The 25,904-nt window shown below is 34.3% G+C and overlaps 1 protein-coding gene across 1 annotated transcript in view; it reads right to left on the bottom strand.

Moving 5' to 3' along the window:
* Positions 1 to 25,904, bottom strand: part of fras1 (Fraser extracellular matrix complex subunit 1) — a 263,784-nt gene that overhangs the window by 229,118 nt on the left and 8,762 nt on the right. Inside the window, exons 3-9 of the mRNA XM_055011340.1 lie at positions 21,168 to 21,327; positions 18,223 to 18,356; positions 16,958 to 17,041; positions 10,464 to 10,565; positions 9,451 to 9,642; positions 4,564 to 4,653; positions 188 to 335 (exon numbers count right to left, since the gene is read on the bottom strand). Of these exons, the coding sequence (XP_054867315.1) occupies positions 188 to 335; positions 4,564 to 4,653; positions 9,451 to 9,642; positions 10,464 to 10,565; positions 16,958 to 17,041; positions 18,223 to 18,356; positions 21,168 to 21,327 (910 nt within the window). The remainder of the gene's footprint in view (positions 1 to 187; positions 336 to 4,563; positions 4,654 to 9,450; positions 9,643 to 10,463; positions 10,566 to 16,957; positions 17,042 to 18,222; positions 18,357 to 21,167; positions 21,328 to 25,904) is intronic.

Raw genomic sequence — 25,904 nt, 5'->3', positions numbered from 1 at the left:
TTGCATTTATACTACGTAAATAAAGTGTGATTAATTGATTGATTGATGTGATTAAATTGGATTAAAAGATAAAATTACTCCCAGAACATTAAACATCACCAGCAGGAAGTGAAATCTTTATGTTTGCTGTCAAAAAACACCAAAAAAAAATAAGAAAACCCGTGTTTCTCTGCGGCTGTCGTCCTACCTTGGTGGCAGTCGGGGCAACACCGGCCCTCCTGGACCACGGCGAGGGTTCCTGGGGGGCAGGTGGGGCAGGAGCTCAGGTAACAGGTCACCTGGCCGTCGCGGCATTCACACTCCCTGCAGCTTCCATCGGTCCACCGAGCCAGATTCTGAAACCAGACGGAGGAGGAGGTTTATCAGCGTGTTGACGTGGAGCTCAGAGTGTCGGTGAAGTGAAGAAGCGAGGATTCAAACTCTGAAGAATCACAACTAAAGAAGCCAGACTCTGAGCTGAATCAGCTGCAGGTGTTGGTTTTAACAGAATCCTTTCATAAATGATTTCAAAACAGAGCGAGTGAAGCAACAGAAGCCCACCGAGGAGACAGAAGCAGGAAAACAGCAGCAACGTGAGTCAGAAAACTTTTAAAAACTTCTGAAATGACAAAAAAAAATGCTCAAAACAATTAGAAATGTCCAAACTGTTTCTAAACTTTTCAAAATTGCTTCACAATGTCCGAAGTGACTCCAAAAATATCCAAAATAACTCAAAATTTGTCCAAAGTTAGCAAAAATGCATCCAAAATGGGTTAAAATCAGTTCCAACTTACTTAGAATCTGTCCAAAATTATCCAAATTTAGTCTAAAACGATTCAAAATTGTCCAAAATAACGTGTCACTTTCTCCAAATTTACGAAAAAAACAATGTCAAAACAGAATTTGTCCAAATGAGTTCAAAACTGACAAAAAATTTGTCCAAAACCATCAAAAATATGTCCAAAATGAGTGAAAATTAGTCCAAAATGACTCAGAATCTGTTCAAAATAAACCAAACGTTGTTCAAAATGATTTTAAAAAATGCCCAAAATGATTCAAAACTATCCAAAACGATTAAAATTCAGCCTAAATGATTTTAAAAAACTGTAGAGTTAAAATTGGTGATTCAGAATGCCTGGCCGAACATGGCCAAAACAACTAAAAAATGTCTAAAATGATAAAAATGTGTCTGAAATGGATTCAAATTATTCTAAAATTGCTCAGAATCTGTCCAAAATGAGAATAAATCTGTCCAAAATTACACTAAATATGTACAAAATGATTAAATATCCATCCAAAATGATTCAAAAATTGTAGAAAATGACTTAAAATCTGTCCAAAATGACCAAAGTATGTGTCCAAAATGAGTTTAAAATAGTTCAAAATCCTCAAAATTACTGAAAATCTATGCAAAATGACCAGGAGTATGTCCAAAATGGGTTAGAATTAGTACAAAATGATGTAGATACTGTCCAAAATGATGTGAAACTGTTCAAAAGGGGTTAAAAATAGTTGAAAATGATTGAAAACGATACAGAATTTATCCGAAATGACGCAAAACTGTCCAAAATTACTAACAAATGTCCAAAATCACAAAAAAGTGTCCAAAATTATTCAAAAATTGTAGAAAATTACCCAAAATTTATCCAAAATGACTAAAATGTTCCCAAAATGACCCCAAAAAAGTGTCTAAACTCAGTTAAAAATCCCTCAAAATGATGGAAAATCTGTGCAAAATGATCAAAACTATGTCCAAAATTATTAGAATTAGTACAAAATGATTTAGATTCTGTCTAAAATGACTGAAAATGTGTCCAGAATGTCTGGTGGACACGTGTCTTTATTTGACTTTCTGAAGCATCCAGCAGCAGCTCAAAGTTGTCAGACGAGGCTGAACTCTGAAAATCACCGATTTAAACCTTCATCTAGACTCTCATTCATGAAGCACTCATGAATCTGAGCAGAATAAAAAGCTGCGGCCCTGAAATGTGCAACCTTCAGTATTTAAATGTTCATCAGGTGTAAATGTTGTGTAACAGCTGAGCAGCAGGAGGCCTTTTCTCCCAATCTTCTACTTTCACTGGGGAAATTTATCCCTGAAAACACGTTAGAAAATGTAGAAGGACCGTTGTACAGAAACTTTCCTCACAATATAAACACCAGAGCAGGTAAACAAGCAGATAAAACCACAGTTACATCAGTAGTTTCAGATAATTAAAGCACAACAATGGAATAAATATAAAAATCTCCCAAAACAATAGAATTCAGCCAAACATGGTCATTATAGCAGCTTTAGTCAGCTAATTTTCTCGCATTTCCACCATTTTTGTTCATTTTTTGGACGTATTTTTAGTAATTTTTGACAAATTTGGAATATTCTGACATTTCTTTTAGTTACTTTGACCAAAATTGGGGTGATTTTTGCCCATTTTTTGGTAATTTTTCATCTACTTGAGTTAATGATTTTGATTCTACAGTTTCTGAATCGCTTTGAACAAATTTGGAGTCATTTCTGACAGATTGTGAGCAGTTCTGACTGGTTTATGAGGAGATGTGATTGGTCCAAATGGAAAAACAGCATCAGAACTTGCAGAGTGATGAATGAGGATGGACGAATCTGTTGGAGATGAAAGCAGCAGGTCTGTTTTTTAGAGCACACCAATGAAATAAATATTTAAAAACTCACAGAACAGTAGAAAGTCTCTACAGTGGTTTATTTTCTTCCATTTCTGCCATTTTTGTCCATTTTCTTGGACACATTTTTTGCCATTTTGGACAAGCATTTGGCCAATTTTTGAGTCATTTTGGCCAAAATTTGAGTGATTTTTGTCCTTATTTTTTAGTCATTTTTAATCTGCTTGAGTCAATAATTTTAACCCTACTGTTTCCGGATCATTTTGGACAATGTTTTTTGCCATTTTAGACACATTTTGAATCATTTTTGACAAATTATGGAAGCAGCCTGGTTTGTCAGAGCACAACAATGAGATAACAAAAGAACAGGACAAAAAACTCACAAAACAACAGAATTCAGCCAAATTTGGTGATTGGAATGGCTTCAGTCACTTAACTTTCTTGCATTTTCACCATTTTTGTCCATTTGTTGGACAATATTTGACTCATTTTGGATGAATTCTGAGTATTTGGACAGTTTTTGAGATATTTTGGCTCAAATTTAAGTGATTTCCCTAAAGTTTTTTTCATTTTTAATCTGCTTGAGTCAATAATTTTAACACTGAAATCTAGTTGTAGAGGATTGAACTATGGACTGAGCTAGACTAGCTGTGTCCATCTGTTTCCAGTCTTTATGCTAAGCTAGGCTAACCAAACCCATTTATACATAACACACGAGACTGAAGTTACTTTTCTCATTTCACTTTGGGAAAGAAAGTTAACAAACAAATGCTTCTTCTTCCATCTCCAACATGTTTGTCCGACCTCATTCATCTCTCTGCAGGTTCTGATGATGGTTTCCCATTTGGACCAATCACATCTCCAGGCGAACCTGTCAGAACTGCTCAGAATCTGTCAGAAACTACTAAAAAAATGTCTAAAATGATTCAAAATTTGTCCAGATTGGATTAAAAGTATTCCAAAATGACACAGTCTATTCAAAATGATTAAAAAGCTGCAGAAAATGATTCAAAATCTGTCCAAAATGACCAAAAAATGGGGTAAAAAAATCGTCCGCAATGACTCAGAATAATTCCAAACTGTCCAAATGACTAAGAAATGTCCAAAGTGATTCAAAATCTGTAGAAAATAATGCAAAATGTGTCAAAAATGACTAAAACATTTCCAGAATGACTCAAAATCCATCCAAATACTCAGGATTTGTCCAAAAAATTGTCAACAATGGCAAAAATGCAAGAAAATTAGCTGACTGTCACCATTCTAATGACTCAGTTTGGCTCAGTTCTTTTATTTTGCTGATTCTTTGTCCCGTTCTTTTGTTATCTCATTGTTGTGCACAAAAACCAAACCCTGCTGCTTCCATCTCCAACAGATTCGTCCGTCCTCATTCATGATGCTGCAGGTTTTAATGCTGTTTTTCCATTTGGACCAATCACATCTCCAAGTAAACCCATCAGAAGTGCGCTTCTGCTCTCCATCCTCCTATAAACAGCCCGTTAATGTGCCTTTAAATCACCTTGAAGATAAGCAACGCTTTATTCTTCCAACTCATTAACTCATCCTGCAACTCTCTGGGGAATTTCAACCGGAATCATCCTGGAAAACACCCAAACTCAATGTATTGATGAGTGTAGAAGTACCCAGGTCCTTTAGAGGTTTACTACCAGACCAAGTCCAATCCACTGGACAAGAAAAACAGCGTTTTCTCCTCTAGTTCTAGTTTCCAGTCCATGAATAATGAAGCCTGTAACAGATACGGGCCAGCAAATTAAGAAAAGAGGCTCCAAACAGCCCTAAAACATGCATTTATACATTCATATGCAGCCTAACATTGATGTATTTGCTTGTTTGTGCAGATTTTAGAGTTCCAGAAGCCCTGCGGTGGCTCCGTCCCACCCAATGAGTTTGGATTTTCATGCTGCTGCTCAAACAGAAAAGAAGTGAGTCTACCTGGTAGGATTCTCCATGGTAAATACAGGCAGGTTTCACAGAGGAACACTCCGGGCAGCACTTCCCCGGCAGGTGAACGAGCTCCGAGCCCTGAGGAACAAACAACAACAACCTTTAGTTGACTCCTTTTCAGGCATGAGTTCAGCGTCCAGGTTTAGATCAACCATGTGAAGCAGTTTCTGGCTGTTATTACTCACTGTGGCCTCATCTTTTGATTATGGGAAATCTGAGTAATTGTGGACAAGTTTTTTGTCACTTTGGATCACATTTAGTCCAGTTTTGAGTCTCTGCTCATCACCAGTAGAAAGATGTTTCTCCATGCTGAATGTATCTCCAACAACTTGCTGCTCTGTTCACTGTTTCTGAGCCGAGCTGCACTTTACTCTCAGCCTAATCATCCAAAATGACTCAAAACCTGTCTCAACATACTTAAGGATTGTCCAAAATAACCTAAAACCAGCTCAAAATGACTGAAATTTGATTGAAAAAATGACAATTTTGAGTCAATATTTGGGTCAAACTGGAGATTTTTTAGTCCAGCCTCTTCAGACTTTTTCTCTCTACTCTGCTCAAATTGTCCAAAATTATTTGAAACTTTCCCAAAACAACTTAAAAAACAGCCCAAAATAACTTGAAACTAGTTCCACATGACAATTTCTTAAGTGATTCTGGGCAATTTGAGTAACTGTGGACAAGTTTTTCGGCACTTTGGACCATATTTAGTCCAGTTTTGAGTCTCTGTTCATCATCAGTAGAAAGATGTTTCTCCATGCTGAATGTATCTCCAACAACCTGCTCCTCTGTTCACTGTTTCTGAGCCATGCTGCATTTATTTTATTCATCCAGTAGCTTTGATTTTACTCTCAGTCTCTCTTGTTGCCTCTGTTTTGTGTCTTTTGTCTTATTTTTTCTGTTTTGTTTTCATTTTGGCCATTTTGTGTCTCATTTTTGACAAGTTGTTTGTTGTTTGGGCCGTTTTGTGTCTGTTTTTGCCATTTTTTTGCCATCATTTTCTTTCTCGTTTCTCTGTCATTTTGTGTCTTATTTATGTTGTTGATGTAGTTTTGGCCTGTTTTCTCACAGTCATCATGTAAATTAATTAGTTTATCCTGAGATTTTATTGGATATTTGGTGTAATTTAACAACTAAACTTGGCAAATATGTGACATAACAGTTAAATACACACAATTTTTCTTTCAAATAAGAGCAAATGTCTGCAAAATTGTCTATTTATTGATTCAAATACAGTAATAAATGGTGTAATGTAGTGAAAATATTCAATCTGTACAAAAAAACTTTAAACTACTATTTAATTTTAATTTAAATTAAGCAAAACTGTGTAATTTTACAGCCATACATTATAAAAATGCAACTTTCTACTTTTAAAAACACAATTTTGATGATTTTAATGACAAATATTAATTCTCAATTTGGTCGTTTTATGTTTAAAACCTTTATAACCAAATGAGGAGAGAAAATTCAGTCTCTTTTCTCTCAGAAAGCAGATAAAACTCCACATTCAGCTGAGGTTCGCAGCATCAAGGCCGCTAATGAAAGCGCTAATGTAAAGTCAGTGACTGTAACCATGGTGGTGTTTCTTTACACAACCTGCCTGAATGTTTCCTCTAATGAATGCTCTGAATAACTCCAGCACAGATCTGGATTCTTCTACTTTATTATCTCCTCCAGAATCGACCTCCTCTGCTCTCGTTCTTAAACTTTCGGTCCCAGAAAGCTGCGTGTCAGCAGCCAGAAGCCCCATTTCCAGCTAATGGAAGACGTCACGGTCGCTTTGTAAATTTACAGACTGGATCGAGGTTAGAGGGTCGCTCTCCTCCGTCGGAGATCGTTTAACCAGCAAGGATGAAGCAAATTGAAAGACAAGAAGAAGCTAACGACCTGTGAAGGAAGTCGGCTGTGTGACCCGTCACCGGTCGCAAAAAAATGTGATTTAAACTCAGCTATACCAAAAGAATAATATGTAAAATTTGTCAAAAAACACTGAAAATCTGGCAGTCAGGGTCCTACAAAATATACAGTAAAAAACAGTGAAATGCTGCAAAATGTTTACTGAAAATGACAGACAATGTTTGTAAAATAACTACATCTAAGCTGACTTCAATTTGGATAAATAAAACTGTAAAGTGCTGTTTGTAAACATATAATTTTGATGTGGACATTATTTACAATTTTGGTAAGTTTTTTTGAAGTTAACATGTACACTAACATTTTTTTCCATGATTTTATCAGTTATCATTATCAATTATAATAACAATAACCACAGTTATTAATATTATTTCATTACCAATAATACAATATATAATATACAATATTATTATTATTTTAATTTTTATTTATATATATATATATATATATATATATATATATATATATATATATATATATATATATATATATATATATATATATATATATATTATCATTGCTAATTCACATCAGCAAAAACATCCTTTTTTAATATTTGCTGGTACTTCAAAGAAAGAAAAGAAAATACAAATAATATTATTGGTTAGTAATATTGATAATATTTATCATAATTATAAATAACAATATGATAGATATAATCATTACTAACAAATAAAAAATAACAGTTTATATATATATATATATATATATATATATATATATATATATATATATATATATATATATATATATATATATATATATATAAAATTAGATTTTTTTTTCTTTCAAGTAACAGCTAATGTTCCAAAAAAGAAAATATTTTTGCTGATGTGAAAAGACATAAAAATCCAGTTTTGACCTGTTTTTTCTTTTTTCATTCACAATTAATGCGTAGAATAATAGCTTTTTTTTCTGCAATAGATGCTATCAGAATTTTCTGATTGTATTTTAGCTGATTTAAATGAAGCAAAAAAGTGACATTTTATGGCCACACATCATGGAAAAAAGTTATGCTTAATATACATAAGTTCTCTTTTAAGAGATTGCAAACATCTGTAAAATCAGAGTTTTAATGATTTTAAATAGAGAAAATAATTGTGTACATTTTGATGCAAATATTATTTACAGTTTTGGATATTTTCAATTAATGAATGCTTTTTTTAACTGTAATTTTCTTAAATATTATCTGTTATTTAACATGTTATTTAATGATGTTTCATGTTATTTAACATAACATGAAACATCAGTAAAACACCAGTAAATTACATTTTTTTCTGTAATTTTCTTAAATATTATCTGTTATTTAACATAACAGGAAACATCAGTAAAACACCAGCAAATTACATTTTTTTGTGTAATTTTCTTAAATATTACCTGTAATTTAATAAAACTGGAAACATCGGTAAAACATCAGTGAATTACAGTTAAAAATGTTCATATTTTTGACGCTACGCCTCCAAATCACATCAATATCTGCAGCCTCTGGATGTGGACACATGAACCGGACTGAGTCCAGTCAGGAATGTAGGCTGCTGGATGGTGGAGAGTTTCAGGACAAAACAAAAGGATTTGTTAAGGTTATTAGTCGCCGTTTCCATGGTTACCTCCATTCCCTTACTATGACCCAGTTTGGGCTCGGCGCCACGGCGACTCGACACCTCGGTTTAATAATATTGCTTTAATGTCCCCCACTGGGACCTAACGAGACCTCGTTAATCACACCGCTGGGACGTAATTACAGCTGCTGGGTGTCATTAGATGGAGGCTGAAGAACTGGAGGAGGTCCAGAACCAGAACCAACAAGGTCGCTGATAAAAACTCTGTAGCCTCCAATCAGTGGCCAACAGGGTCGCTCTGGTGTTTCCACTCAGTGGACCACAAACTAAGACCAGGCATGAGTGGCTCAGCAGGAGGAGGTCCATTCAGAGCACTAATCATGGACCAGAATGGGTCTAGACGGGGTTCTGGGTCACTTGCTCACTTGTTGTTCATATTTACACATTTTTGGGGGGTCTTTTGAACAATAATTTCTTGGCATTTCCAATCAAAAAACATGTTTGACAGTTGGAGGTTTTACAGTTCTGCGGCCATCATGGAGGTTTTTAGATCTAATTACTGTTTGTAGAAATATTAAAATTTGATGTGGACACTATTTACAGTTTTAGCCACTTTTCTTTTTTTATTACTTATTTTATTTTATAGTTAATTTATGAAATCCATTTGTTAAATCAATATTTTTGATGCAGATGTTATTTACAGTTTTGGATGTATTTATTTATTATTTAAAATTTTACTGTTATATTGATATTTACAGTTTTAGCCAGGATTTTTTAAATATTTATTTATTTATTTATTTTTGATTTATTTATGTATTCATTTATTTATTCATTATTTACAGTCAACAAATTAATTTTAAAAAATTAGAAAAAATTCTCCAAATCTCTGAAAATTTGCAAAACCTTCAGGAAAAAATTCCAGTAATTCCTTAAAGTTTCCCTTAAAGGTTTTATTTTTTAAAAATCCCCCAAATTTGGAACGAAAATTCTTGTAAATATTTTTTAAAAATTAGTAAAAATCTTCCAAAAAACTCCTAAAAATATCTAAAGTGATTCCATATATATTAGTAAAACTTCTAATATTTTCTTTAAGAACATTCACATAAAAATCAACTAAAATCCAGCAATTTCGCTGGATTTTGGTTGGTTTTTTTTGTGAATGTTCTTAAAGAAACATTTTTTTAAACATTTTTTTTCTTCCACCAAAAAATGTTAAAAAAAATTCCCAAAAATGTTGAAAATGTGGACATCAGAAGTTTCACTGTGAAAGTATATTTTTTTCCACATTTTCAAACTTTAACTTTGACCTGCAGGACGACAGGAGGGTTAAAGAGCAGCTCTGCCCTGAGGACAGGAACCGGAATAACTCCACGACACCTTTTTCTTCTCGTTTCTTGCTCACCTGTGGACATGTGACCCGTCCACACTCGGCCCTCTGACAGAGCACCTGGCCTCGGTCGCAGCTGCAGAACTCGCATCCGGTGGCGTTCCACGTGTCGCCATGGTAACGCACGGCGCCCTGGTACAGGCAGCTCCCCTTGGCGGCGGCGCATTCGTCGCAGCAGCTGCCGGCTCGCCTCACGTTGGTCTGGCCCTGCATCGAGAAACCAAGGATGTTAGACGCAAACACAATCCAGGCAACTCAGGGAAATGCTGCTTTTGTGCATTTTTTTTTAGTTTTGTTTTCGCCACAGATGGAGAGACGTCGACTGAGTGTTGCATTATTTAGGGGAGTTTGTTCCATCTTTATCTGAGAGATTCACTGACGCTGCAGATGCAACTCCTGCTGAAGATGCTTCACGTTGTCGAACCTTCACAGAAAGTGTTGAAAGCCTCCAAACATAAACTCCATTTTGAGAATCTCAGAGCGTTCAGGTTTCAGCTCAGAGATTTCTGGAGGTTCTGAAGGTTCTGAGTCCGCTGGGATTCTGTTTCATCAGCAGAAGGAATTGGCTTTCAAAAAGTCCTCAACCATGAAGAAAGATGTCTTACTTTTTTTACTGGAGGTTTATGAAATAAAAAGGAGCGAAAACGTTTCCACGGCAAAGACAGGAAGTCTGATCAACACTGACAGGTTTAACTTGTGTAGCGTGTGTGGACAAAGAGCGCATTAGCATTATTCAAGTCTGAACTAAGTCTAAACTAAGCTAAGTCTGAATTAAGTCCAAGCTAAGCTAAGTCTAAGCTATGATAAGCTAAGTCAAATCAAATCCCAGTCTAAACTAAGCTAAGTCTAAGCAAATTTTGAGCTTAGTCTAAGCTAAGTAAATGCTAAGTCTGACCTAAGCTAAGTCGAAGCTAAGTCTGAGCTAAGTCTAAGCAACATCTAAGCTAAGTCGAAGCTAAGTTGAGCCTTAATGAATCCTGAGCTAAGCTGACTTTTGTTTATAAAACTGTGTGAACAGGTGAACCCACCTTGTCGCAGGTGATGGACCGACAGGTGTCCGTGTTGCATCTGGACTGTCCTCGGTCGCACACGCATGTGGTGCAGTCGTCCTTCCTCCACTGCTGGCCGTGCTGCCGACACACAAACACTCAGTTAGTTAGCTGTTATCCGTTAGCCGCTAGCCGTTAGCCGCTAGCCGTTAGCCAGTAGCATGAACTCAGAGCTCATTAGGATCCAGCGAGAGGCTCCTGAGTGTCTTTAAAGGGGCTTTCGACCAAAGAGCACCAGGTGCTAGGTTGGTTCAAAGTTGAGAGCCAGTACTTTTTTGGTTCAAATCTCGTGCCGCCCCAGAACGGGTTTGTGTTTCCATTCGGAAGGAGCAAAGTTGGAGCTGCGTCATTGCGCCACCACAAAACATATGTACGTCACTGCGTACATAGCCGTTCAACAGCGTTCGCGCCGTATGGAAACCCACACAACAACAATGGAGGACTTCACTGGAGTGGTGTACAAGGCTTTGCTAGTGTGTCTCGCCATCGCTGAACAGCAAAACCTTCTGTTAGGGGTTACCCATCGGCGTCGCCGTTCCAATGCCCGGTGATCACGTTTGAGAAGAAAGGTAATTAGCAAAGACGTTTGGATACTTAACAGTAAATGTGCTAGCGTTAGCTTAGCTACTTAGCTTCGACTACGCTTGCATTGATTACCTAGCGGTTAAACACGCGCAATAAGTTGATGATCATATCTATGTTTATCTTTTTAGATGTTTTTAGATGTCACCCCGCCCTCTGCCCGTGACATGCTCGGCTCTCAACTCTGGCCAAGTCTGGCCCAGCAACGAGTTGGTGCCCGAAACGGCCCCAGTTTTTGGAGCCGGGAGCCGCAGCTCCGGTGGTCGAAACACAAAAAACCGGCGCCAAGTCGGGCACTGGCTCCAACTCCGAACGGGCTCCACCCCGGTCGAAGTAGCTGGAAATGAAATAATCATTTTTTGATGTGGGCATTTTTTTATTTGTTTTCTTTTTCTTTTTACATTTTTGGCCTGTTTTTTGGTTGTGTTTTGTGCTTTTTAAATTTTTGTTTTACAGTCAACAAATTTGAATTTATTTAATCTAGATTGTTTTGGTTTTTTTTATTATTTATGTATCTATTTTTTTTTACTTTATTTATTTTACAGTTGATAAATTAATTAAATCCATTTATTAAATGAAAATTTTTGATGTGGATGTTATTTACAGCTTTGGCCATTGATGTTTTTTAAAAAATCCTTTATTTTTATTTTATTTTACATTCAGCAGATTTATTAATGATTAATTAATAACTGTTAAAATTACTATTGATAAAAATCCAATTTTTTATTTGGGCATTTTAACATTTTTGGTATGTCTTTTGTTTTGTATTTTGCTTTTTAAAAATTTATTTTTATAGTCAATAAATTTGAATTTATTTAATTTAGATTTGTGTTGTTTTCATTTATGTATTTATTCTTATTTTATTTTATAATTAACAAATTAATTAAATCCATTTATTATTAAATGAAAAGATTTTTGAGTTGGATGTTATTTACAGTTTTGGCTGTTATTTAAAAAATTATTAATGATGTATTTATTTATTTTATTTTTACAATAGCAGATTTATTAATTAGTTAAAATGTGGGCATTTTTTAAACAGTTTTGGCCTGTTTTTATTGTTTTGTTTTGTTTCTTGCTTTTAAAAATGTATTTTTTTTCTATAGTCAAAAATTTGAATTATTTAATCTGGATTTTTTTTTTTAAATATTGATTTTATATTATTTTTAAAAATTGCATTTTACATTTTGATTTTTTTTTCTTTTCATGGAGCTGATCAAGTAACACCTCTTCTCTTCAGGGTGCAAACATGTGAAATGAACGGTTTTAATTATTTTAGATGTTGATTACATTTATTACACCAAACAGAAGAAGTTTCATACTGAAAAAATACTTTTACTGTTTAAAAAAAATTTTTAAATCGGTCAATTTAACCCTCACCGGGGAAATTCACACATACTGGGTTGATTTTAACAACTTTAATGCATTAAGAGTGTTTTACTGAGGATCTGGGGCAATAAGCTGCTCAGGACGTCCCTAAAATTAATTATTAATTAATGATTCACTCCAGTGTCAGAACACCAAAGTTTCATTTTCATCCCAAACGTTCAGGCCTTTAATATATAATCTGTGTAAATCTGGGGTCAAACTCCTGCAGTTGTCAGATTAAATTCTAACTTCTGTCCTCGTTCAGGCCTAACAACTCGATTAAATATTGACCGAAGCCCGGAGGATGCAAATTATTTCTTTATTTAAGACATCAAAAACCTCGTTAAGGGACTTTGAACAAAACAAACCTCCATAAAGGTTCTTCAGCAGAAACAGGAAATAAAACGTGATTCAGAATCTAAAGACGATGGGAATTCATGACTGCTTCAACCAGAATTCAAACATCCGAACAATGGGAATGATCTAAAGAGGCTGGAATAAAAGCGTCTCTTAACATGTTTACTGTGAATCTTCTGTGAGTTTTCTCCACATGCCGGACTGCAAATTAAATATATTCACACGAGTTCATGTTCTACATTGATTTAGGCAAACATTAGGGAACACACACACCAGAATGAACAAACACACCTCATTTAACGCACAACTTTAAAAATATTTCTGATTCTAAACCCTCAGCTCCTGGATCAAAGTCATTACTGTCATTTTGACCTTAAAAAAAAATGGAAATGATGCCACAATTTTCCAAACAATCACCAGCCAAACATAGTTATCAGTGGAGGATCCTGAACTCCATCATCTCTGCTAGAAGACAACAGTTTGTCATCATTAAATGAGCTTCCTTTTAAATTAACGCTGCTTTTTTCCCCTCTTATAGCTCTTACAGTGTGATATCATTTACCAGCTCTTCCACTTTTTCCATTTCTTGTCTTCCTGCGCTACAACAATGGTTTTCTCTCTTCTGATTTTCGTAAACAACCAAAATTTGCTTCCAGAAAATCCACCAAAAACCAAATATAACGCCGTTTTCATGCAGCTCTTTCAGGCAAGGGATTCATTTAACTAAAACATGCAGAAATTCATGAGAAATTCTAATTGTTTTTGCAAACCTTATCTGTTTTCACATATTTTACAACATGTTGAATTCTGGTTTGAGCAAAGTTTCACCAGTAAGGACGTTCAACAGGTGAATTAGTGAATAAATACAGAATTTAATTTAACAGTTTTAGTGTTTTTACGCTTTAAATTTTTCAGTGAAACAGGGAACATTTTGGATATTTCATTTTATTTTTACAGTCAATAAATTAATTAAATCAATTTATTAAATCAAGACTTTTGACGTGGTCATGATTTACAACTTTGGCTGTGTTTGTTTATTTATTTATTTATTTATTTATTCATTCATTCAATCATTCATTTATTTATTTATTTATTTATTTCAAAGTCCCCAAATTAGAATTCATTTAATCTAAATTTTTAAATTTTTTTTATATTTACAGTTTTGGATGCTGTTGTTTTTTTATTATTAATTATGTGTTAATTCATTTTTATTCTATTTTTACAGTCAACTAATGAATTAAATCCATTTATTAAACCAAGATTTTTGATGTGAACATTTTACAATTTTGGGAGTTTTTATAAATTATTTATTTATATACTGTCAACAATTATTATTATTATTATTATTATTATTATTATTATTATTATTATTATTATTATTATTATTATTATTATTAATAATAATAATAATAATAATAATAATAATAATAATAATAATAATAATAATAATATTATTTATGTATTTCTTAATTTTTATTTTATTCTATTTTTATGTTAAATTAATTAAATCCATTTATTAAATCAAGACGTTTGATGTGCATGTGATTTACAGTTTCAGCCTGATTAATGTATGTTATGTAAATTAATAGTTTTTTCAGTAATTTTATTAAAGCTTGTCTGAAATTTCACTAAACGGGCAAAATATGTAAAATAACAGTTAAATTACTATTTGTAAAAGTGCTTATTTTTGATGTGGGCTTTTTTATTATTATTATTTTTTACAGTTTTTGTCCTTTTTTTTGTTTTGTTTTGTTTCTTACTTTTTTTTACAGTCAACAAATTAGAATTTGTTTAATCTAGATTATTATTATTATTATTATTATTATTATTATTATTATTTACGGTTTTGCTCGGTTTGAAAATTAATATTTTTTTAAGGCTCATTTTACTAGATAATGTCTGAAATTTCACAAAACAGGCAAAACCTATAATATAACTTTTATATGACTATTTATAAAAATACTAATATTTGATGTGGACATTATTTACAGCTTTGGACGCTATTGTTTAATTTTTTTTTATTTTACAGTCAACAAATTAAATCCATTTATTAAATCAAGATTTTTTGATGTGGACATGATTCACAGTTTTTGGCTTGTTTACATGTAGATTGATTCTTGAAGGGACAAATCACTGAAAAATCATCCTAATTTGTCATCTAAACATTAAATTTTGCATTTGCATACCTTATAGGTCATCCAGGCGGTCATCGGTGTCCTATTTTTGGATTTTTTCAATATCTTTTACCTTGGTAATGCAATTTTTATCATATTAACATTGTTCCATTGTTTTTTTACATCTTAGAATTCAACTGTTGTGACGGAAATCATCTAAAAACCTTCTAAATAAAGTAAAATCTCATTAATTCAAAGTCGGAACCCAAATGTCCTTGAATTAAATTAGTTTTTTTCAAGTTTACTGATCACATTGAGAGCATAGAAACACTTCCTTTGAATCAGACTGCGGCCTTCATCCACATATTAAGGTGTAAGTTATCATGTTAGAACATCCAAATGTGGATCGTGCTGGTTTTACTGGTTGAAACGGCTTTAAAAACACCTTAAAGCAGGAAACACATGTCTGAAGCGGCGATGACATCGACGTGAATGAAAGTTTGAGTCTAAGGAGACGCAAACAGACTTTAGACAGAATGAGACGGTCTGTGATCAAAGAAAAAAACCTGGCAGCAGCACAGAAAAGAGGTCGAACGAGGAGGAAACACAGCAGGAAGAAGACGAGGAAGACGAGGAAGACGAGGAAGACTGGGACTGTTTTCAACTTCATTAAAAAAAAAAAAATCACAGACACATCCATGTCCTCATAAAAAACACTGTAAACAAGAATAAATTTAAAGGAAAAGGGACCAAATCTGGAATGTTAAATAGCAAATATCAGATTTAAATACAGTAAAAAAAAAATAGTGAAATTTCACACTCATACTGTAAAAATGACTATTTGTGAAAATACATGGACATTTTTTACAGTTTCTGCCAGTTAATGGTTAAGATGTGTGTTAATACTTTGATTTTAATTAGTTAGATATTATTAGTAATTTAGCAAAACAGAATCATTTTACAACTAGATAACAGCAAATATCTGCAGAATAATAATATTTTAGCTCATTTAAATACAGCAGGCCAGCAGTATTTTATTTTTGTTGTTTGTTTGTTTTGCTTCCAAAGTCAAAATGTAAATTATTACTTTAGTTTTCTGATTGTACCAGTTATTGTCTGTAATTCAACTGGAAAATCAGGAAAATAACACAAATAAGCATAGATATCTGTAAAATAATCATATTTTTAGCTGATTTAAATGCAGTAAAGCGTAAAAGAAAAAATACAATTTTGTAGAAAAAAATTTTTTAATTAAAAAAAATCTGCTTTATTGTTTTAAATACTTTAAACATTTTTTAAACGGTAAAAAGTAGTCAACCTACACTGTTTATTAAAATACACATTTTTGATGAGGACATTATTTGCAATTTTGATGTTTTTTTATTTATTTATTCTATCTTTTTTTTTAATTATTAGTACTAGTTAACAGAAGAAAATTGGAAATGAAAAAGATAAAAACTATTATTTATCATTTTTATAATTGGAAATATCTGTTAAAAAAGATACATATGTATGTATTAAAAAACATAATATATATGGTATATATATATATAATAATTTAATAAATAATTCAAAAATATATTGATATATAATTCATTATAAAAGTAAAATATATGTTTTTAATTATTTTATTTGTTTATTTTATGACACTTTTGCTGGTTTAAATACAGTAAAATATGATAATTTTACAATTAAATGTGGAGGAATTTTTTTTTGTAAAAGAGATTCAGATTTGTGGCCTTTTTTCCCCAGTCAACATGTAAATTAATCCTTTTTTTTTCTATGATTTTCCCAAATTTTACAAAACCTGTGTCAATCTGTCAAACAAAAAACAAAATATTCTAATAATTCCAGTTAAAAGCATTCACTTTTTACAGCATTTTCTAATAGATTGTGTTCAGAAATAGCAGAAAATACCAAATTAATCAAAATAAAAATACAGATTTATCATCCGTCACCTGCTGCCTCCAACACTCAGGTTTAATAACACAAAAAAACTACACAATCAGACACATAAACACAACAAAAACAACCATTTAGACGTGATAAAGTTACCTGATACTGCTTCCCTGCAGACAGACAGGGGTTGGAGACACACTGAGGACAGCACTGACCGGCTGGGATCACCAGGTTCTCATCCTAAACAAACACAACAAACAGAATATTAACCAGACAGGAAGTGCTCCTCTTCTTCTGTGGTGTTTTACCGTTGGCTGGTGTGATCTGAGCAGCAGAGATTAGATCAGTTTCATCTTCCTGCCTGCAGCTCAGAGTGAAGCTTCGACTTCACTTCAAAGTGAACGTCTTCCTTTCGGATTCTATTTAAACACGTTTCTTATTTATTAAACCAACATGTTAAAGAAAAACGAAGATGTTTCTGTTCCAGGATCAGCAGGACGCACACAGAGGAGGGATGTTTTCTAGTTTAACTCTGTTTTAAGGCCAATATTTGTAAAATATAAATGACTCCTGCATTAAAAAATGGACAGCAACTGAGTATTTTTACTCAAATACTGTGATTAAGTACAATTTTGAGAATCCACAGTCAACTACTTTAGTTGATTAATCTGTTCGAGTAAGTTTTTATAAAGGAAAGAAGTCGAAATTCTCTGATTCAAGCTTTTTAATTCTGTATAATTTTTGATATTGTCCAGTTAACGCCACCCAGTCACTGTCTACTGAAGCAGAAAAAGATGTAAATATTAAAAATCTGTGACGTTCAACGCTATAAAAACTGAAAGTAACACATAAATATCTGAAATAAATCAATAAATCAATAAAACCAAGAACTTTTGCAGGGTTTTTTTGTATATTTCAGCACAGTAAAATTGTGTAATTTTATGGTCAAACGAGTTGTTGGAGATACATTCAGCATGGTGAAACATCTTTCTACTGATGATGAACAGAGTAGAGAGGAAAAGTCTGGAGAGACTGGAAACATGGAAACAGTTAAATATCTGCAGTATGTGGAGACAAAATGACCACAAATTAGGAGACACAAAACGACAGAAATGAGACAAAAAAAAGGAGCTACAATGTGAAAAAAAACTGTCCCAAAGATGCAGACAAAGACCAAAACAAGACACAAAACGACAGAAACAACCAAAAATAAGTCACGTAATGACAGAAACAAGACAATATGACAGGAAGGAGACAAAAAAATAACAGAAACATGACTAAAAACACAGTTTTTTGTGCTCCTTTGCCACATTTTTTACTGAACTTCCAACAAAGTGACCCGAAAGCTTCGGACACGAAGCCGGTAGCGTGAACCTGGAAGATGAAAAATGTGGAGTTGTATTTATTTGATTTATTCGTACCGGTTTGCAGGCGACTTGTCGACACTCGGCCACCCAACACTGGACTTGGCCGTCGCTGCAGGAACATCTGGAGCAGCTGCTGGGGTTCCACTGCTGGCCGTCCCTGTAGGGGGCGCCCTGCCAGGAGCACGACGCTGGGGGAAACACAAACAGGAAGTCAGCTGCTAGGCGCTGCTAGCCGCTAACCTTTCAGCTTAAAGTCTGGCTTTCCCTCCGAGGAGAGAAGATAACACAGAAATAGTCTGAACATGCAGCATGAAGGGTCTGGTGGTGGGAAATTAATGATTAATTATGCTAAAATACACTTTCATTAAAGTTTCATGACACCAAAGAGAACAATGTACATCATGGGAGATGTCTAAAAACAGAAAAATTCATCAGCTTCTCAATTTTCCAGCAGTCTGTGAATGTATCTTGTGTCTCACACGGCTTAGTAAGAAAAACATCATCCAAAATTGCGATATTTCAACAAGATTGCTGTATTTTACACGTTTCAAAGTTTTGGCAAAAATATATGGTTTACGTTTGGAAAAATTCACCAAAATCACTGTAAATTTAACAAAATCTGAGCTCAAAATAGTGATACTTCATCAAAATCACTGTATTCCACTTATTTTTATTTAAAAAGTCACTCAAACTAAACAGTTTTACACTAAATCCTGTAATAAAACTGAAGAATGAAACCAAATTCAGGGACTAATAATGGCTAATCAGTCAGAAACTGTAAAAACAGAAAACTTGATCAGATTCTCAACTTTCCAGGAGTTTGTGAATGGATCTTGTGTATCACATGGATTCGTAAAATAAAAATAACCAAAAATTGCAATATTTTATCAAAATGACTGTATTTACACGTCTATTTCGAAGTTTAGTCAAAAATATATGGTTTGTGTCTGGAAAAATTCACCAAACCCAAGCTAAAAAATGGGATATTTCATCAAAATCACTCTATTTTACATGTCTCTTTTGAAGTTTTGCCAAAAATCAACTGCTTGCATTGAGAAAATTTACCAAATCTCAGTTTTTAATTATGATATTTCACTAAAATCAGTGTATTTTACACCTCTTTTGAAGTTTTCCAAAAATTAACAGTTTGTTGTGGGAAATTTAACAAAATCTGAGCTTAAAATTGTGATATTTCGTCAAAATCATTGTATTTTACATGTCTCTTTTGAAGTTTTACCAAAAACCAACTGTTTGCATTGGAAAAATTTGCCAAATCTCAGTTTTAAATTGTGATATTTCACTAAAATTAATGTATATTATGCATCTCTTTTGAAGTTTTCCCAAAAATCAACTGTTTGCACTGGAAAAATTACCCAAATCTAACCTTAAAATCACAATATTTCATCAAAATTACAAATTAATGATTCATGAGTGGACATTACGAGTCAAGGAATCATCACTAAAACTAAATAAAGTGGAAAAAATCCTTAGAAAAAACAGAAAGACAAAATGAAATCACCTCCATGGTGTGAAAAATGGCCTCAGCAGTGGAGGGAATCAGTAAAACCATTTAAGGTTAGAAGCTGCAGCAAAAACTCACTTTACACTCAGGTTTCCACCAGAAAACAACTCTGTAAGGGAGTTTTTCTGCAGCTTTTCCTGCCTTTTCTAACTGATGATTCGTCTTCCTCAAGTGTAAAAATGTCGTTTCCCGTGAGGATTTCTTTTCATGTGTAAATTAAAAACTCCTTCATGCTGGCAAGACGACAAACAAGCAAACACAGAGAATCAAAAGACTCTCAGTTGCATTAAATTCAACAAAAAATGTAATTAAGACACTAAAACATCAGAAGTATACGAGTTAATTAGCATGTCCTACTGACACAGTCTGATTTTGACATATTTGTACAAGAAAACCAAATTTTTAGTCTAAACACAACAGCAGATCTGCAGAATTAGAGTTAATAATGATATCCTGACCAGCTGGTTAAATACAGTTTTACATAAGAGAAGTGAAAATGGGCTTATGAACCAACATGTTGGTAGAAAACTTAATTAGTACTGACAGTTATGATGATTAAAAACCCAAAAAATGTGTGTAAAAGAGGTTACTATGGGCCTACAGGCATCGTAAATAAACCGGGATTAGTCACAGTTCTGCTCCAGGAAAGTTGAATTATTGCCAACCATGAGGTCATGTTTATATAATCATAAAAAAATAAATATAATGGTAGAAAACTCAAAGAAACAAATGAAAAGCAGGAAAAACCTGGAACTGAGACATCAGAAATGTGGATTTTCAACGTCAGAATCAGCCTCAGTTTGTTGGATTTTAACGGTATTAAAGTAAATTTAAGATTTTTTCCCGGTTCTGCCTGATTTTAAGGTTTATTTTCCTGTATGGACGAGGATATTGAATGATTGCTATCGACAATAAGCCTGTTAATATTCAGAAATATGACCAAAAAAGCTACAAAAACCAGCCCTAAGTTGCTCCACTAGGATGTAGGATCACTGTTCTGGTTAATCTCCGCTTAATTTAACACTTTTTCACTGTTCGGAGGTCATTAAGCATCTCAGACGTCGTTGTCATGGTGCCTCGTTGCTAGCTAAACCCCCACAATGCTCTCTGCTCGCTAATATTAAGCTTAACTTTAAAAAGTCGCTCAAAATAAACCAGATCTCGCATAAAAAGAAAAAAATTCTGTGCTACTTGGTGCAACTGAGAAACCATGAGGGACTCAGCTGTCACCAGTTTTTTTTTACGAAATCTGTTTTATTTTGGGTGACTTTTTATAATAATGTCATTATATGTAGTTATTTTTCGACTTAGTTTTAGCCAATTATTAAACCCCATTTTTAGTAAATTAACTGCATAAATTAACACCAAAATATGGCTTGTGCCAGATGCTGGTTCCTTACTGTGTTTATAGCAGCTGTAATGAAGTAAATCCCTTTAAATTTCCACTACATTTTCCATCTATGGAAGCAGCTTTTACCTCCGTTGCGTCCACATTTGGGGCAGCACTCTCCCTCAGGTGTGAACAGAGTCTGGTCGGGTGGACAGGTGAGTTGTGGACAAGGTTTAGCGCTGCAGGAAACACTTCCTCTGGAGCAAACGCACAGCGAGCAGGAGGACGGACTCCACTGACTGTCGTCCTGCAGAAAGTTAAGAATAAATAAATAAATGAGCAGGTCTGTGTGTGTTGCATGGAAAACTAACCAAAAATTGTGATATTTTTATTTAAAAATACTGTATTTTACATGTTTCTTTTAAAGTTTGGCAAAAATGAAGACAAAAAATAAACACATAGAATCACTTTATGTAAAAAGTCGCCCAAAACAAACGAGATCTTGCAAAATAAAAAATTAAAAATCTGCACTCCTTGGTGCAGCTGAGAAGCCAAGAATGATTCCGTTGTCACCAACCAAATTCAGGGACTAATAATGGCCAAAATGAAATCATGTATCAGAGCCAGAAACTTTAAAAACTGAAAAATTCTGCAAATTTTCATTGTTCCATCAGTCTGAGAATGTATCAAACACATTGCACGGTTTTATTTGGAAAATTAATCAAAAATTGTGATATTCCATCAAATTTGCAGCATTTTACGTGTCTATTTCAAAGTTTTACCAAGAATAAAGAGTCTGCGGTGGAAAACTTAACAAAATATGAGCTTTAAATTGTGATATTTCATTGAAATTGCCGTATTTTACATGTCTCTTTTGAACTTTTGCCAAAAGTAAATACTCCGTGGTGGAAAATCTAACAAAATTAAAGCCTTGACTTGTGATATTTTATCAGAATCATTGTATTGTACGTTTCTTTCAAAGTTTTCCCAAAAATCAACTGTTTGCATGGGAAAATATTTACCAAGTCTAACATTAAAATTATGATATTTGTGTCAAAGTCAGAAAGTTAGACATAAAAAAATGAGGAATAAATGAAATCAACGAGCAGTTCTGTGGAATTTATCACACGGGTTGCATGGTTTTATTTGGAAAATTAATCAAAAATTGTGATATTTCAGTAAAATCACCATATTTTATGCATCTCTTTGGCAGTTTTCCTAAAAATCAACTGTTTGCATGAGAAAAATTTACCAAATTTAAGCTTAAAATCATGATATATCATCAAAATCAGAAAGTTAGACATAAAAAATGATGAATAAATTAAATAAATGAGCAGAAAGACGAGGAAATAAACAGTTTCAAACACGAGCCGCTGCAGCAGAATGAGACGACGACACCTTCACTGTTTAAATTCCAGACGTTTGTCTCGGCTTCAGGCCAGCGTTAATCTGGTTGGCAGCCTTCCTGGACTTTACTATTTCATTCATGAGAGTATTAGCAGCGTTAAGGAAACACCTCGGGGCCGACGAGGAGAAGCTTCTTGTTCTCTGATTGACAGAACAAGAATAAACCAGATAAACCTGCAAGAAGAAGCTGGTTTAAATGAGATATCAGCAGGTCTGAGGCGCCTGAAGTCACAATAAGGCAGGCGAGGATCTGGATTTGCTGGTTTTGGGGCGTCCAGCTGTGAAAACCTCCCTGATGGAATTCATAATTAGTCTGGAATTTTCATGAGAGGATTTCTGCAGAAGGTGAAGCTGCTGTCAGCGGATCGATCGGTTACAGGAAACAAGGAAAATCTGTTTCCATCTGACGGCCTCGTTAGATCAATTCCACGCCGACACATGAATCCGGTGTTTGCAGCAGATTGGATCACTTGTGCTGCTGGACCTCAGAGGGATCTTCAACATGGTGGACCATGAAGTCCTCCTGTCACGTCTGAGCCAGTATGTCGGCATCAGTGGCATCACACTGAGGTGGTTCACTTCCTTCCCTACTGATGGGAGTGTTTCAGTAATGACTGGTGACCCGGCTGTCTCTTATGGGGTTCCACAAGGTTCAGTTCTTGGTCCTACTCTGTTCTCCCTTCATATGCTGCCATTTGGGTCAATTGTAGCAAAGCATCTTCTGTCTTTCCACTGTTATGTGGACAACATCCAGATTTATCTACCAGCGCAGCCAACAGAAAGTGAGGCACTAAGTAGTGTAACTAGCTGTATTAGGGACTTTAAGGAGTAGCTGTCATCCAACTTGTTACTTTTAAACGAGGTCAAAACTGAATGCATTGTTTGAGGGGTACCGATACTGATATACAGGGCGTCCTCGACTTACATCAGAGTTCCATTCCTTCTGATCTACCCAAGACAATTTTTGCCGTAAGTCGGAACTCCGTCGAAAATGTAAACAAAGCCATTACTTGCATCACGATATGATCAGCTCTTTGGAAAAGTCATGAAAACCAACAACTTTCATGCATGTATGAGTCATTTTACTAGATGATAACAGAACATTGTAACGGACTGATATTGTTGTTGATGTTGAGGTTTCAATGTTTATTGTTGAGTTCCAGATTTACCTAATGTCAGTGAACGTGCCATGTTTAGTTAGCTCACCTCTGATTGTTTAAATCAAAGCCCAAAACCTTCCTGTTTCAAATGGCTTTTAATACCTAGCGGCATGATGACATTTTATTTTGGTTTTTATGTACTAACCCTTAGATGTATATTTAGAGCTGCTCTATTGCTGTTTTAAGTTACGGTGTTGTTTTAAGTTATTCTCTTGTTTCACAGTGAAGCACTTTGGTCACCCTTTGGGCTGCTGTAAAGAGCTACATCCTCCTGAGAACCGAGGGGAAAAACTAAATTATCCTTGTTGAACCATGATCTATGAGCGCTAAAGTACTCCACTTCACTAAATATTGATAGAATGATTGAATTTCCCTCTGGATTAATACAGTATCTATCTATCTATCTATCTATCTATCTAGAAAGGGTTGATAATGGAGTTAACAATGCGACATAAGCAGTATTTATCGGGATTTTTTAGTTTCTGACACTTTTGGATAATTAAACATGACCCAGAAACATTTTTGCTGAACCTAACAGGAGGGTTAAGAAACTAAATTAAACTGAACATGAACATAAATGAAACTCTCAACCGTCAGGAAGCTGCGTTTTGTCTCAGCATGAAAACAAAGTTCCCCTCATCCCACCCCAGGATTTAGTAGGGGAGCTCAAATGAGTCAAAAGATATCAAAGACAAATGTCCACTACAGGGGACATAAATGAATGGGCCGGTTAACTTTGATCGATTGATTGATTGATTGATTGATTGATTGATCAGGGTCTAGATGCAACTCCACGGGGTTCACTATTGGTTGTTTTGGACAGCAAAACTTCACTCTTGTTGAAATGGTTACAAATATTTTGAAGGCAACGTTAAATAAACATTAAATGAGTGGGACCTGGCAGCCTTTATCAGGTTGGAACGGTCCAAACTTGTTTCTGGTCGTTCTGCTGCCAAAAAAAACTGATTAATCCTGAATGGCTGTTGATTTAAAGCTTTAATCTTTATGAAAGTAGCACCAGAGATCATCTGATGATTGAGAATTTGGTCGGATGAAAACAAATCCACCAACTAATTGGGAAAATACAGCTTTTTTAATGGTTTTGGCAGCCCAATGGGCCTTTTTTCTTCTTTTAAACACCAAAAAACCATCATCTGTTGAAAGCAAATTAAAAGTTTGGGTGATGAATTTCCAGATTTTAGTTCGACTGGATGGCTCCAAACCAAAAATGCTGCTACTGGTGTAGTTTTCCAAACAAATATTGGTTGTTGGAGTCTAAAAGCACATCACAAAAATCTCCTTTGTGGCTTTGCACAAAGAAAACAAACGCCTGTGGAGAGTTTGTGCTGGAAAAGATGCAGCAGCATCCTTCAGTAAAGCGTCAACGAGCCTCTGGAACGCCAGAAAACGCTGCCAACATAAAGACTCGCTCGTCTTCACCCAGAGTTCTGTCCAAAATGACTGCCAGGAAGTCACTGAGCTGGAGGACCACTTGATGCAAGAACAACAAGACGCTGGTGGAAGACGCAGAAGGAGAGGCTTGGAAGAAGTTTTTTGGTGGAAAACAAATTAAAATCATGGATTTTGTTGGAAAATTAGGATGGGTGGCGAAGTAGAGCCCAAACACACCTTTTCTGAGTCATTCTTTTGCAAATGAGGGAAAATGTCACATAAAAAACAGTCTAAACATGCAGTATGAAAGGGTCTGTTGGTGGGAAATTAATGTTGAATTAATTAAAGTTTCAGGAAACAAACAGAACAACGTGCATCGTTGGAGATATCTCAGTGAGAATGTATCAACAGCTGGTTTGAAAGGCTTAAAAAAAACCAATTCAATATTACAAAAATGACACCATTTCAAAAGTTTAGGCTTCAAATCTGAAGCTTTTACAGGTTTTTTCCTCAGAGAAATGGTGTAATTTTGGTGATTTTAAAAAATAAAACATGTTTCTGCACTATCCCTTATCTCTCGATTAAATATGTTTATTTTGCTTTTATTTTCCGTTTCCTCTTGTCATCATTTCTCTGCTCTATTTAGTTGACTTGAAAAGTTTTTAAATTTTTAGTCTCATGATTGTTGGTTGCAGCTGAATCAATCATGGCTTCTTAGTTGCACTATAGACTACAGAATTTTTATAGTTTTCATACTATTTCTTTGGTGTAAATGGTTGATTTTTGGTGAATATTTAAATCACCCCTACAGAAAAAAGCGATTTTGACAAAAATCTCTCAATTTTAGGCCTAAAATCAAATGTTTTTTTTTTTATTTCTTCCATAGATAAATGCAGTAGTTTTCATGATTTTTAAAACAAAAATA

Source organism: Amphiprion ocellaris, chromosome 6 (genome assembly GCF_022539595.1).
Source record: "Amphiprion ocellaris isolate individual 3 ecotype Okinawa chromosome 6, ASM2253959v1, whole genome shotgun sequence".
NCBI lineage: Eukaryota > Metazoa > Chordata > Actinopteri > Pomacentridae > Amphiprion > Amphiprion ocellaris.
The sequence above is the reverse complement of the archived record's forward strand: the minus strand, read 5'-3'. Positions and strand labels throughout refer to the sequence as shown.